We start from the raw sequence: 15,730 nt of genomic DNA on the forward strand, positions 1-15,730 counted from the left end.
TTATGTACATAACATAAATGACCTGCAGATATTATGAAGCTTCAGTTTTAAATAGACAAAAAACAAATCTGTCACATAGTTTACTCTTCAGCAACCAATTCCTCAAAAACAACTTGTATTCTGTGTATGTTTATGAGATTTCAAAACACTATATGCTTCTTGAGAATTTTGATAGCACTTTATTTGCATGGCACAGTAAGGTTTTTAGGCTGCTAATCATCTTTGCTCCTCACTTGTGCTGTGGCACAAGAGTGGTCAAGGAAACGTGCCCTTGGGTTCCCTAGTTACTATATTAGTCAGGACATACCAATCGCTGTAATAAGCACCTCTAAACTCTTATTGGCTTGTACAATGCAAACGTACTCTGTGCTCCTGGAATGTCCAACATGGGTGGCCCTGTAAGGCAGCTTTCCTCCAAGTAGGGACTTGGGAACCCAGGCTCCTTCCATCTTGTGGGTCTGCCTTCCTCTGGCTTTTTGGAATCCTCTCCATTCAGCCAGTGGATGGGGAAAGAGAGTGGAGGATTGCACAAGAGGTTTTGTGGGAAGGCCTAGAAGTGGAATGTGTCACTTCAAGCCGTAGTCCATTGACCAGAACTCAGCCACATGACCCATTTAACTGCAAGAGAAGCTGGGAAATATAGTCTAGCTTCGTGCCCAGGAGCAAAATATCAAAGAACTTACCTAATTTTCTGGTTTGCTCCTCTCCCTCACCTCCACGACTCAGTGAGCATCTGATGGTGGGCACTCCTGTAATTGCTTTTGTAACTTCAAGGCCTAGCATGGTACTTCTCACATAGAAGATACTTCCTAAAAATTTCTAAAAGTTAACCAGATGGCCCAATGCCCACTGTGCAGGAGGTGACATAGGAGCAGAACCCCAAAGGATAAGGAGGAATTTTCCAGGTAGGGAAGAGTAGAAAAGGGGGATGTTGAGCATGTTGGGTGATGGGACTAGCATTAACTTGGATGTTGCCTTCGAGGCAACAGTTTCTGGACTTCCCTGGCGGTCCAGTGGTTAAAACTCCACACGTCCACTGCAGCGGGCATGGGTTCAATCCCTGGTCGGGGAACTAAGATCCCACATGCTGTGCAGTGCATCCAAAAAAAAGAGGCAACAGTTTCTGATTCAGTAGATCTTGGGGGAGGCCCAGGAATTTTCTAACAAGTTCTCAGGTGATGGTGAAGCTGCATACCTCTGGACTGCCTCTAGGATTTAGGAAGGTCTCTTTGGCTTTGAGAACCTTCAAGAGGTACCTGTTTGGCTTACCTCAGGTGGTTTGACTCAGGAGCAAATGCAAGCTGTGGAATCTGAAGACCCAAATGTTAGTCCTGGAATTGACCCATACTTAGAAGTCCTTTGACCTCTGACCTTTGTTTTATTTATCTGAAAATTGGAATAATAATAATAACCACCGCATAGCATCGTCATGAGGATCAAAAAAGGTCTTTATGATCTCTTAAATGCAATACAAATGTAAGCTGTCACTAATTGCAAACAAGGGGCAGGAAAATCTTCTTAAAAAAAAATCTTCCTAGTCAGAGGCTTTGGGAAATGATTTCATGCTGCTCTCTTAGTGGTGGATTCTCTCCTGAGATGCTTTGCTTTCCTCTACTTTATTTATTGCCATTTGGGGAAATTACCATACTGCTAAAAATGCTTTTTGAAAAAAAAGGTATTATGTGTTATTTTTCAGGGACTGTTGCTGAGTCTTATTTTTGTTTTGTTTTTTGATGCATCTGAGCATTAAGTGTCAGTAATTCAGTCATTATGGTCAGATCTGTTCCTGGCGTGGTAATATTAGCACTCCAAAGCTGTGCTCCCCAGCATTCTGTCAGTGTATTTATAGCACGCTGGAGCAGCTCATCAGCGCCATTGCCTCACTGTGCGAGCTTCCCCAATTCCGTCTTCTAGCTCTCAGAGGTCTTTGTGTGCTATCGTCTCGGTCGTGCCTTGTCTATGAAGGCCTCACACACTGTTCTTTCTTCATACCCACAGATTTCTTTGAAGTGTGGTTGTCAGAGTGTTTTGGGGTCTCTGTGACTGGCCAGGAAATCTTTGTGGAACTAGAGGTGTTAATCCCTCACTGTGTGGCATGGGGAAAAGCGCAGAGGCTTTAAGAGTCGGATACACCTTGGTCTGGTCTAGCCTCCACTGCTTATTACACCCATTCTCCAACTTGGTTGCACATTGGACTTAGCTGGGGGGGATTTAAAAACAATATTTATCGTGGGTCTCACCCTAGAGATACTGATTTAATTGGTCTGGTGTGGCCTGGGCATCTGGACTTTTAAAACTCCCCAGGTGATTCTACTGAGTTGGAGACCGACTGATTATGGGATCATGAGGCATTACTTAATGGTTCTAGGCGTCAAGTTTCCTTTTATGTAAAATGCGTACAATAACATCTCTCCTATAGCAATGCTGTAGGAGTTATAGATAATATGGGATGCCTTAAGCGGTGTGATTTTGAGGGAGCAGGAAACGCCAAAAAATCTAAAACCCCAACATACTTGCATCATGCTGCCTCTTTTACCGCCAGCATTAGGCCACATCCTAACAACTTCCCCAATTGATCTGGCTCATCACAGACCCCTTGAGGGAATAGCTTTTGAATTCACGTAAGCGTATCTGCTGGCCATGGACCTCCTTTGAATCTCTACCTATGGAGCCAGCACAGCTCTCACACCACAAAAGCAGTATTTTAAGGTTGAAGAACATACAGACCTTGTGTTAGGGTTGGGCTCTGCCCCTTTAACAATCTAGATTTCGGACCCTAATTGCAGCCTGTGTGTTCCCTGCTGTAGCTGGCCTTTCTGCCTATAGCTCTGTGAGTGATGGCCCTGCTCAGCATCCCCTCCAACACAGAAGCTATTCCTGCATTATTCAGCCTGTCCAGAGTTCATGTTCCTGCTTCACACCCTGAAGCCTTCATAGCCCAAGCCCTGTCCCTCTCCCAAGGCCTACTCGCATCCCTCAGGTTGAGGTGTGCACTCTCCCCAGCCCAGTGCCTGGCATGCACTTTTGGGTGCTGGGGTCTGCCAGATCATTATTTCTGTGCTTCCCTGGTTCCCTGCTTGGCTAAAAGACCCAGGAGATCAGGGGTATAGCTTTCTCAGCTGTCCATCTCCCCAGCACCTAGAACTATTAGTACATATCGGGTGCTCAGGATGTGCTGAATGAGTGAATGAAAGAAGGGTTCCTTATGTACTTACCGTGTATCCCATTCAATTAAAAAACCCATTTTTCATGAACAAGCTGAAATCTGAAGTTCCCTGTCCCCCACCTACACTCTTAAGTTCTCTGAATGTAGGTGATGAGTTCCTATTTCTTTACATTCCTCATGGCATCTGGGACGATACTTGGACAACAGTAGGTGCTCAGTGAGCACTTCTTGTCTTGCTCAGGATTAGGGATATGAACTCAAAACGTCCAAAGGAATGACCTAAAACTGCATGTTTATTATAGTGCCTCAAAAGAGCATGGACAAGGGCTAGATTTTCCTGATGAGAGTGGTGGTCTCCGAGGGGAAGTGTGCGCACCTCAACAAGATCCACTGGGTCTGAGAAGAAAATTTTAGAACTTCTATATATCTTTATTCTTTCCATTGAAAAAATAACTAGGCTATATTGAGTTTTGCTGTATAGATGGCCATGGACCCTTCATTTGATCTGCATGGCACATATGAGGCAAGACAGTGTTACCTTCACTGGTTAGTCTTTATTCCATATATTAAAAATAATCTCAGGTCATTTACATATACCTGTAGATTTATGAATTTTATTATTGGTTTAATCCTCACAAAATGGACAAGTGATTTAAAAAATTCTTGTAGAGAAACAGGAATTGAAGCTATTACTAATAGTATAAGCACAAAGTGAATGGGAAAAAAATGGCAGAAGTGGCCCTTCTCCCACTCTAGTTACGCCATCTTGGTTGGCCAGCTGACAAGGTAAAAAACAATGGTGTTCTAACCAGATCTGGGAAGGATATGGTCAAAATATTTTGAAATAGTCAAGACAACCATATGAGATGTTGATTTACATTGACGTCATGTCATTGTATTAACCTAATCCTGTATGGATAATGTGTCTTGAAGAATTAACTAAAAGTGTTTGAAGGATTAACTAAGGACTTTGGAAAATATCTTTATTTCATTTTATCTTTCAAAATGTCTATTTCTGTATTTGTGAAAAACATTCCTGATATGTTAGTCCATTAGTACATCTCTATATAAATTAAAATGACTATACATATATTGGGTGTATACGCTGAGATAAATTTAATTGCTAAGAGTGCATGTCCACTGGGTTAGGATGCCATGCAAATGAGAGTGTGGGTTGCTCTTGATGGGCCAGTTGCCTTCATCATGTCACACTGCTCTCACATGGCTGGCTGACCGAGAGCCATCTCAGGAACGTGTGTTATTAGTCACCATGGTAATGGCACAGCTGGGAGGGGATGGGTCATTAAAAATTCATCATCACTATTGAGTTAGAAATTAACTCAGATCACACATCCTTCTAAGGTCAGGGCATGTTTTGCTTATAGAAAAACGGCAACACTTAAGAAAATGTAACGGATTTTTAAAAATATGTATTATGGACATTACATGAGTGTATGGGGTTGTTCATATGTTTGGAAGTGAACAGCAATGAAAACTAGAATTTACTCTGTCAAACATTTTGTTACTTATTTTAACTTCACAGTAGCCCTATAAGGTAGGGATCATTCTCATTGTATGGCAAAGATAAAATCAGCAAGCTTAAGTGACTTGCCCAAACTCCCACATCTAGTAGGTTTGCAACCAGGGTGCATATCTAGATAATTGGTATTAGCCAATATATTGCATTTTGTTTCCAAAAGGTAATAATTCATCTTCATTTTATCAAGTCACTTAATAATTGGAAGTTCTTGACAATTTCTAGACATGAAAGGCTGGGTAACAGTGGACTCCATGTCCTGAGTGGGAAAGCAAAATGTTCACGCTGAGGCCTGGGGTTGGAATTTTCATATCATCTATCTGTATTAGGTGGTGAAAAGCAAGGCAGTTTTGGTTGAGCTTATTGACACTGTATCATCTTATGTCATTTCTCAAGTGAAAGTTCTGCAGTTTTGTATGAGCAAGAGGTCCCTCCATGGAGCTTTGCCAACAGATTTTCCCAGGGTATTCTGCAGAGCATCACATATCAAATTCAACACAACAAATGTGCTTCTCTTTCTGTTAACAGGACCGTTGCCAACTATTTGGTGTGGAGGATGGTTTATTCCAGAATTCCAAACCTAAGCAGGCGCTTTCAGTATAGGTGGCTGGAATTCTCACGGGTACGTTTTAAGAAGATTGCAATGTTACATCACTGGATAACTTCACATGCTGGAACAGTCTGTATATTAACCAATCCAATAAAAATCATCTTCAGGGATTGGATGAAACAATCCAATTGTTTAAACAGAGGGAGTTTTGCATCTCAAACTATTTTTTTTTGGCTTTATTTCTTTTTATTGAGGTAAACCTTACATACAGTAAGGTACACTCAAGCTCTTCTTTGATGAGGCTATATATTGAGGGCAATACTTGGGACCATCATGTTGTTTTCGCTCTCCCCTTCTTATCAGTTTATTCCCCTTTCCCCCAGTGTTTTTAAGTGGGTCATTGTAGTTATAATTTTAATATTTCTTAGTGATATATTTGTAACTGTCTTTCATTTTCAGTATTCTGAATATTCAAAATATGCATGATATAAGTATTAAATGGTAAAGTTTCATCTTTAATTTAGGGGTAGAGTTTTGTCTTTAACTCTACCTTGATCTTCAGTCTTTTAATTTACCCGAATTCTACTAGGCCAAAGAGGCCTAAGTTTAGTCTCTTCTGAGAAGTGGCTCAACTGCCTGAAACACTTTTCTTCTTCCCCTCCTCACCCAGCTCTGTGATCTTTGCTCCTCTCCCACTCTTGTTCTCCTCTTAACTTACATAGGTGTTACTCTGTTTCAGAGGCTTTTGTCTGAGTAATTCTCTTACTAATACAGGGCTTAAGGATTTTGTGGCTTTTTTTTGTTTTAACATTTTAAGAATTTTGTGACTTTAAAAAATGTTTTAAGTTAATTTTATCTCAATTTGGAGTTAAGTAATGGCTAATTTTGTAAGCTATAACTTCATTTAACAGACATTTTAGTTACTAGAGAAAGTGATAAGTAGAGAAGTTCTTAGTGGGTCATTACTCTTGAGTAGTAGCACAATTATTTTGGATACATTTTGGCCCTTAAAGTCACTAGAGTATTGAGCTTTATAGAGAACATCATAAAACAACTATATACGTTGAGGTCATATCAAAGGGTTAAGTTACAAAAAAGGTAGATTATATATATGTATCTCTGTGTATTTTTAACTCCCATGGATCACATAAAAGATGGTACCCAGCTGCTTTCCACCCCCACTGTGAAGAGAATAGAGAGTTGTAAGAAGTAGTTTGTGAAAATTTGAGGTTAGGTATGAAGGGATGTTTCTTGAGCATAAAGTGGTAAATATAATACTGAATTGCCAAAGAAGATTGTGGGATCTCTTTCTCTAGAAGTTTTAAAAATAGATTCATTCATTCCTTACCTCTGAGAGTGGTTGTGTTATCAGAAAGTAGAGGAAGAATAGATGAACTTCATTGTTAATCCCATTTGCTCTGAACCAACAACCTGGATCTAACATCGTTCAAGGGATGCCTCCAGCCACCATTCTCAGAGCCTCCGTCCCTTGCTGTCTGCCTTCACTTTGCATTTTGAGTGCTCCAAACTCCCAACCTGCAAGGGCAATTTAAACGATATTTATTTCTTTGCTTTCATCCCCCAAGAGTAAACCTTTGAGCCCTCCAAGTCCTGCTTTGGAGCTTCCTTACTTGTTTGTAAGTGTCTTCTTCAAATGGTTTAATTGGGACAGATGAGAAAAACATTTACATCTATTTTTTACTTGGTCACCAGTGTGTTCTGTTATGACACAATGTAAATATGCTTCCTGGGTTGTTCATGGTGGGCATATTTTCCTGGTCTGTCTTGTGAATGTACTTCCCAGAGCAAGGAAACCCTCACTGGGCAGGAGCTTTGATCACCTACTGATGTTAGACCTTTCTTGGTGGAACTTTAGTTCTCAGTAGATGTTAATTACCATCTGGACACTTGGACAGCATCCCCTCTCATCCCTGTTAACTGCAGAAAAGCTATGCTATTGTCCAAATCCTTTGTTTAATGGGGAGAATTGGAAGGAAAGGAGGAATACATTATTACCCACTCTTAAAATATTTTCACTTAGTTTTAAATATAATGGGACAAGCAGAATATTTTTCTTCATCCGATTTTACCTTTGGTGTACTACCTGACACATGTATTTGCGTTGGGGCCTGCAGTGTTTTGTAGACAGTTTCCTTCAGGTTGTTTGAACTTTTTTTCAGTCGTTGGTTTTATCCAAGTGAAGCTCAGTCTGGATCAATTATCTCCCACAGGTAATCCAGGGTACCACAACTTTGTTGCCTCAGTGGGACAAGTGTGTCAACTTTATTGAAAGTACGCTCCCTTATGTTGTTGGAAAAATGTTTGTGGATGTACACTTCCAGGAAGACAAGAAGGAGGTGGTAAGCGCTGCTCCCCAGCTGATAAAAATAAGGGCGGTTAACCAGATCTGACATGGATATGGTCAGCAGGCCAATATCAGCCTTCTAGCTCTTCCAGTGACGAATCTAGAGAACAGCTTTGCTTCAAAGAGGAATTCTTGCAGTACCATATTAATTGAAAACTCAAACTCAAATGTAGAATGTTATCATGAAAATTAAGAAAATTTAGAAATGAGGAAACAGCATGTAATCATGCCTTTAAGAGTCAGAATTTCTCCTGTAGAGATTAAATGTGTTAGGTCAATGCTTAGGAAAAAAGAGGACCTAAATAATTTTAGGATTGGATATTTGAACTATTGTAATTACAAAAGGTAGAGATTTCTAGTCAGATTTCTTTGTTTTACAGATGAGGAAGCTGGAGACCCAGTGATGAAGTGATTTGTAATATATTTAACAACTTCTTTTTTTGCCAATTTTATTTATTTATTTTTTGTTCTCCAAATAAGCAACTTTTTAAAAAATTGAAGTATAGTTGGGCTTCCCTGGTGGCGCAGTGGTTGAGAGTCCGCCTGCCGATGCAGGGGACGCGGGTTCGTGCCCCGGTCCAGGAAGGTCCCACGTGCCGCGGAGCGGCTGGGCCCGTGAGCCATGGCCACTGAGCCTGCGCGTCCGGAGCCTGTGCTCCACAACGGGAGAGGCCACAACAGTGAGAGGGCCGCGTACCGCAAAAAAAAAAAAAAAAAAAAAAAATTGAAGTATAGTTGATTTACAATGTTGTGTTAGTTTCTGGTGTACAGCAAAGTGATACAGTTATGTGTATAATAGTTATATATATAACATATATAGTATAATGTAATAATTAGTGATGTTGAGCATCTTTTCATGTGCCTATTGGCCATCTGTGGAGAAATGTCGATTTAGGTCTTCTGCCCATTTTTTGATTGGGTTGAAAACAATTTTTTTATTGAAGTATAGTTGATTTACAGTGTATTAGTTTTGGGTATGCAGCAGAGTGATTCAGTTATGCATACATATATATCTATTCTTTTTCAGATTCTTTTCCATCATAGGTTATTACGAGATATTGAGTATAATTCCCTGTGCTATACAGCAGGACCTTGTTGTTTATCTGTTTTATATATATATTAGTGTGTATCTAATATATACACACTCCTAATTTATCCCTCTAATTTATCCCTAAACTCCTAATTTATCCCTCTCCCCTTTTCCCTTTGGTAAACATAAGTTTGTTTTCTATGTCTGTGAGTCCATTTCTGTTTTGTAAATAAGTTGATTTGTATAATTTTTTTTGGATTCCACATATAAGTGATATCATATGGTATTTGTCTTTCTCTGCCTGACTTAGTTCACTTAGTATGATAATCTCTAGGTCCATCCATGTTGCTGCAAATGGCATTATTTCATTCTTTTTTATGTCTGAGTAGTATTCCATCATGTGTATATATGTGTGTGTGTGTGTGTGTGTGTGTACACCACATCTTCTTTATTCATTCATCCGTTGATGGACACTAGGGTTGCTTCCATGTCTCGACTGTTGTAAATAGTGCTATTATGAACATTGGGTTGCATGTATCTTTTTGAATTAGAGTTTTCTCTGGATATATGCCCAGGAGTGGGATTGCTGGATCATATGGTAGTTCTATTTTTAGTTTTTTAAGGAACCTCCATACTGTTCTCCATAGTGGCTGCACTAATTTACATTCCCACCAACAGTGTAGGAGGGTTCCCTTTTCTCTACACCCTCTCATATTTAACAACTATTAAGTGGCTTAGAAACAAACAAAATGCAGGGATTTTTTTCCCCCTTTCCTTACGCTGTCTTCTAAAAACTAGAGATGTGACATTTATTTCACAGAAAACACTGTCAATTTTTTTCATAAGCTTAAAAAGAAATCCTTTTATTTTGTAAATTTCTAAACATATATAGAAAGAGCATTGTAATCAACTTCCACATACCCATGATCTGTGGCTATTCGTAATTGTCATAGTGGTGTTAATGGCCCAACCAGATAAATCCACTAATAAAAGCTGAGGTTTAATTTCATTCATTTACTCAACAAATATTTGTTGAACATCTGTTATATACTAGGCACTGTTCTAGGCACTTGGGATACAACAGAGAACAAAGATCCCTGGCCTCATTGAGATGACATTCTATTGGTGAGGGTAGACAAAAAAATCAATACAGTGCATACATTAGCAAGTGTATTAGAAGATGATAAGGACTCTGGAAGACAGAAGAATGAGATCAGGGTAAAGACGACAAATCGGGATTGCTGGAAGGTATGAATATGTGGGGGTGGATTGTAGGATTAAATAGGATGATCAAGGAAAGCCTCATTGTGAAGATGACATTTGGCAAAGATTTGAAGGAGGTGAGAGAATTAGATATGGCATCTGTCTGGGGGAAGAGTGTTCTTAGCAGATGGAACAGTTAGTGCAAAATCCCTGAGGCAGGGATGTGCCTGGAGTGGTCAGGGAAGAGCAGGGAGGTCCACGTGGCTGGAGCAGGGTGAATGAAGGTGAGAGAAGTAGGCACTGAGGTCAGAGCAATAACAGGGATGGTGTGGCATTTTATAATCCTTGTAGAACATTGTAAGAATGTTGGCTTTTACTCTGAGTCAAGTGGGGAGCTAATGCAGGCTTTTTAGCAGAGGCCTGATGTGACTTGACTTATGTTGAGAGGATCGCCCTGGCTGCTGTGTTGAGAAGAGATTGTATCAGGTCAAGAATGGAAGCAGGGAGGCCAATTAGGAGACTATCAGAGGGACCAGGCCAAAGATGATGGTGGCTTGGACCAGATGGTAGCTGTGGAAGTTGTGAGAAGGGGTTGCATTCTGAATACATTCTGAAGGATAGAACCAGCGCAGTTTGCTGACAGATTTGTTGAGGGATCTGAGAGTAAGAGCTCTGAGTCTGATTAAATGGAAATACGGAGGTGCTATTAACTGAGAAGAGGAATACTGTGGGGAGGATCAGGTTTGGAAGGCAGGATCAGGAGTTCAGTTTCGGCCATGTTGAATTTGAGATGTTATCAGACTTCCAGGTGGAGATGTCATGGAGGCAGTAGGGTATGAGTCTTGAGTTTAGGACAGAGGTTGGGGCTGAAGGTTGGAGGAGAGAGGAGGAGTGAAATGGTTGTCCAGGGGAGTGGGAGACTGAGTAAACTGAGGAAATGTAGTATGGCTGCTCTAGGTGAAGTTGGAGGTCATGAATTTTAAAAAGTCTCCTCATTTTGGCTGTGTTCTTCTCCATGTGTTTCAGCTACACTGGAGGAGAGGGTCTATTTTAAAATAGAAATTTCAATTTAGCTAGGTTTTTTTTTTCTGATTTGCATTTTCTTTGTGAAGAATTATATTTTACAAATGGCATGAAGCAGAGTATCTAGGTATGATTAACTAATGTAGGGGAGGAAAAAAAATTTTTTTCTCTACTCTTCTAGGTTCCTGGCTGAGACCCTCCTGTAATAAAAGATTAATAGGAGAAAACCAAACAAATTTAATAACATGTGTACCTCTTCTACTCAGGAAAACTGAGTAACTCCCAGAAATGGCCCAAGCTACCACCTTAAATTCCAAGTCCAGCTAAAGACGAAAGAAGATGTTGAGCACTGGGAGAAGCCAGTTGTGGGCACCAGACAAAATGCAGTAAATAAGGGCATGGCTGTGATGCAGACTTAAGTCCTTGCCGTCTCCATTCCTAAGAGTTTCTAGAGATTTAGTCATGCTCCTCCTCTTGGTACAGAGAGGGAGACACCCTTACAATGGAGTTTACCCTTATAAACGTTCATTTCTCTCACAAAAGGGTGATTTCTACTGTTTTCAGGACAATTCCTGTGCCTGCAGCCTCTCAAAAATAATCAGCCCCAAATAATCAATATGGCAAAGGGGCATATTTGGGGATGGTATATTTTGCTTCCCTTCGCTAATAACAATCCATCGTAGTCAGTCAGATATGAATATGTAAGCACCTTGGGTGCAGGTGGTCATTAAACATTGAATTTAAAGGCAAAGAAATAAAAAAGTCTGTTAAGCCATGATAATTCCAGTGGTTGGTATTATGTGTTGATATGTATTACAACTATGTATTATGTGCTGAGGTTTGCTTCGGAATGCCATACATCTAAGCACATTTACTTGGATTTTTTTCTGTCTTTTGATACTTTGGAGAATTTTATGCCAAGTTCGAGACTTTATATTTGAACCTGTAAGTACTCTTCTTGTAAATAATTCCACTGAAGAATTAATGTCTTATTTCAAAATACTGAATATTCCCATTGTGTTTTCTTTCACTCCTTGGTCGGAGTAAATGGATTGAGAATTTATCAGATAATCACAGTGGTAACATTATAAGCCCTGGGAAGGATATAAAAACAATTAAGGGATAATGGAGGCGTTTTTATACAGCAGGATTTTTTTTTTTGGCAGTAGAAGAATTTTAAGTAATACGAAAGGTATGTGGATTAATTTGTTTGTCTCAGTTTTGGTGTGAAAGTCCCTTTTTCATGTGTCAGGATGTGACAAGTAAAGTTGATTTTGGCACTTCCCCCCTTATTTTGATGTGCTTGGGACATGAAGGTAGTGTGATAGTTACACAGATACTCATTTATTTTACATAAAATTATTTGCCTCCCTTAAGCAGAAGCTATTTGCCTCAGGGAATACTTAAGTTGGAAACTTATAAGAGTAATATGTGGCTTTTTATAGCCGTGTTACAGGGCTCTCATCCAAGAACCACCTGGAACCACTGATTTACTTGAAAAACATTCTTTATTATTAGCTACAATCCAAAGAGAAAAACAAAAATATCCCCAATGGCACAAATTCCAGAGACGCTAACTCAGAGGGGTGGGTGCCATTGTTTTATTTTCAAAAACAGTTGTTAAGCAAATGAATACAGTCAGAAGGTTAAACTTCAGGTATTTCTCAAACTTTAATGTGTACAGGAATCACTGAACCATCTGGTGGTTAAAATGCAAAATCTCATTGCATTTTAACTGGGTCTGGGGTAGGACCCAAGAATTTTGCATAACAAGCTCCCAAGCAGTGCTGACGCTGCTGGTCTAGGGACCACACTTGGAGTAGCAAGGCCTTTGCATCATTCATGTGTTTGCAGTTACCACCAAAAAACAGCTCTGGCAATTCATGTGAGCAGGGCAGGCATTTGACTCAGGGCAGCAGTACATCGTTTGCTAAAGCCTGTTGCATTAGTGCAAGTAATCGCTTCAATTTTCAGATCATAGAAAATTTCCCTGATTCAGATTGCTTTAAGTGGACTGTGCCAAACCCCAGGTGTGAGGGCCTTCAGGCTACTTTTTAGTTCTGCTTTTTTTGTTGTTTTTTTCCTCTGAGCTATTTAGTTTTCCTTTGAAAACTGATACCTGGGTTCCTCTAAGAGACTTTGTGCTTCTCCTCAGTATTTCTGTTTTTACAGCCTCTTTTTTTTAAAATAAATTTATTTTGGGGGGCTGCGTCGGGTCTTTGTTGCTGTGTGCAGGCTTTCTCTAGTTGCAGCGAGCGGGCGCTACTCTTCGTTGTGGTGCGTGGGCTTCTCCTTGCGGTGGCTTCTCTTGTTGTGGAGCACGGGCTCTAGGTGTGCGGGCTTCAGTAGTTGTAGCACGCGGGCTCAGTAGTTGTGGCTCGCGGGCTCAGTAGTTGTGGCTCGCGGGCTCTAGAGTGCAGGCTCAGTAGTTGTGGCGCACGGGCTTCATTGCTCCGCGGCATGTGGGATCTTCCCAAACCAGGGCTCGGACCTGTGTCCCCTGCATTGGCAGGTGGATTGTTAACCACTGAGCCACCAGGGAAGCCCTCTGCAGCCTCTTAATGGCAAGTTGGCCCAACTGCCTCTGGTTGGCACCCTTTGTTATAGAGAGGGTGGGAGGAGCAGTTCACTTTGGGGTTTCCTTCGTAGCGGTGAAGGCATCCTCCCTCACTCCCCCAAAGTACCTCTCTTCCTTTTTCATTGGGGAAAACACACAATTTTACATTACTATTTCCTTGTGACTTCCCATATGCGAGTCTGCACGTGCACACAGCCACGTTCATGTACAGTCATATTTATTCACTCACACATAACAATGGGAGTTTTACAAATTTAATTAGAAACGGGAAGAATAGTATGTAGAAAAAGGAGAATCCTTCCACAGAAAGCCACCTAAAGAGGCCACATGGAACAATCTCCTGCCTATCAGATAGTGAGCCAGGACCTTAATCCATGTGGGACTGGCTGCAGACTTTACTTGAATCAGAGGGACAGGCCAGTGGAGTGAGAATAGGGAGTTGCAGAACTCTTTGGACGGTGGTTGTCTTTGTTACCTAGAGTAGCACTATCCAGTAGAACTCGGTATGAGCCATGTATGTAATTTTACATTTTCTACTAGCCTTATTTAAAAAGTAAAAGGAAACAGGTGAACTTAATTCTAATAATATATTTTGCTTAACCAAATATATCCAAAATATTGTCATTTCAACAAGTAATTAATGTAAAATTATTAATGCAATAGTTTGTATGCTTTATTTAACACTCAGTCTTTGAAACCCCATGCATATTTTTATAGCACATCTCAGTTCGGACTAACCCCATTTCAAGTGTTCAATTGCCATGTGTGGCTATTGGACAGTGCCTGTCTAAAGAACTGAAGAGTTCAAGCCCTGCCTGGAGTTCAGCATGGCAGGGCTCAGTCCCTGGGTGAGCGGGTGCTAGTAGCCAGGAAGGTCCCTGAGAAGGTGGAGTTGTTGGTGTCTGACCAACTGGGTTTCTCAGAGTGCTCTAATATTGAGAGGGGAAGGACTCAAGCAACCCCACACAAGATTCATGGCCTGGGAACAGGGGTGGGAGTTGGAGTCAAGCTAGTACTTGGTGAGGATGTTTCAGATTCTCTGGGATGCCAGCTTAGAGGAGGAAACAAATTCTAGACTGTACTCTGAGGTAAGCACCTTGGAGGCTTGGTTCTCATTGGCTCAGGGACCAGCTGGTGTGGAGTCTGCAAGTCAAAGATGTTCAGTGCCTGAAAGGTGCAAAGGACTGAGTCAAGGCGAAAGTCAGGGGTTCCGAGCTCAAATACCCTCACAGCCAGTGAGGAACATTAAATAACGTACAGGAGTAAAGCTGGCTGGGTGTCAGCAAAAGCCAGGGCAAGTGCAGTGATGAGTGACAGCTGACCCTGGGCCTCGATGTCTGGGACCCAGTAGTGATGAATAGGAATGGATGTGATATTCAGGATTCAGCTCAGGCTCTTTTCATGCAGGATGCCTGCCGAGGGTTGCTCGGTTTCTGTTTTTTGTTTTTTGAGAGAAGTCAGAAATACGGACTTGTATGTGAAATATCCTACATTTTAAATCTTGGCCAGTACTTCGGAGGCCAAACTGAATATGTCCCTGGGATACCATTTTGTGGCTTTTACACTAACATTTTCTCTCCAGTTTTCAGACCCAAAGTCATGACCGTGTCTGTCAGAGAACTCTTTAAGTTTTGCAATCTTATTTAGAAGATCATGCATAGTTTAAAAATACAGCATATTAGCTAATCATTTAACAGGTTGCTTTTGTGGAAAGTTATATGAAGGGTATGAAAGTAGAACTCTCTCAGAGAATCCATGGTGTATTGTCACTGTAAATAGAGATGATGGCTCTCATCCTACTGTGACAAACCCTGATCTGTAGGCTCATGACCTAAATGACAGGAGAGAGATTTAGGGGTATGTGTGTACGTGGGGAGGGATGTCTAAAGTTTTTACTTGTTTTTCTCTTCCATTTTTAAATTATTAATGATAATTTATATCTGTAACGTATGAGTAAATGCCCCAGGTAGATATCAGTGTCCACGGTGGGCACACGAAGATCCCAACGATGGCTGTATAATGTTTTAAAAATATGATGATGATAATAAGGGAGCTAACTTTTACTGAGATTTAGTTGGATGTCTGGTACGCATTCTGTAAGAGATTTCGATGCGTTAACTCATTTAGTCCTCGCGGTGGCCCTGTAATTGCTATTATTGCCCTCATGTTTCCAGATGAGGGCACTGAGGCTCCAAGAGTTTAAGTAAATTCCCCAAGGTCACACGGCCTGAAAATGCTTTAGGTGGGGTTCAAGTCCAAACACTCTAGCTTTAAGTCA

General features: G+C 40.8%; 1 protein-coding gene across 3 annotated transcripts in view; it reads left to right on the top strand.

The window, feature by feature from the left end:
• The window catches only part of PHEX (phosphate regulating endopeptidase homolog X-linked), a 206,911-nt gene that overhangs the window by 60,791 nt on the left and 130,390 nt on the right, over positions 1 to 15,730 (top strand). For all 3 annotated transcript variants that reach the window (XM_029239873.1, XM_029239874.1, XM_029239875.1), the window contains 2 exons: positions 5,232 to 5,325; positions 7,485 to 7,613. In XM_029239873.1, coding sequence (XP_029095706.1) covers positions 5,232 to 5,325; positions 7,485 to 7,613 — 223 coding nt within the window. The remainder of the gene's footprint in view (positions 1 to 5,231; positions 5,326 to 7,484; positions 7,614 to 15,730) is intronic.

Source organism: Monodon monoceros, unplaced genomic scaffold (assembly GCF_005190385.1).
Source record: "Monodon monoceros isolate NGI ecotype Baffin Bay Population unplaced genomic scaffold, NGI_Narwhal_1 Super_Scaffold_22, whole genome shotgun sequence".
NCBI classification, from domain to species: Eukaryota; Metazoa; Chordata; class Mammalia; order Artiodactyla; family Monodontidae; genus Monodon; species Monodon monoceros.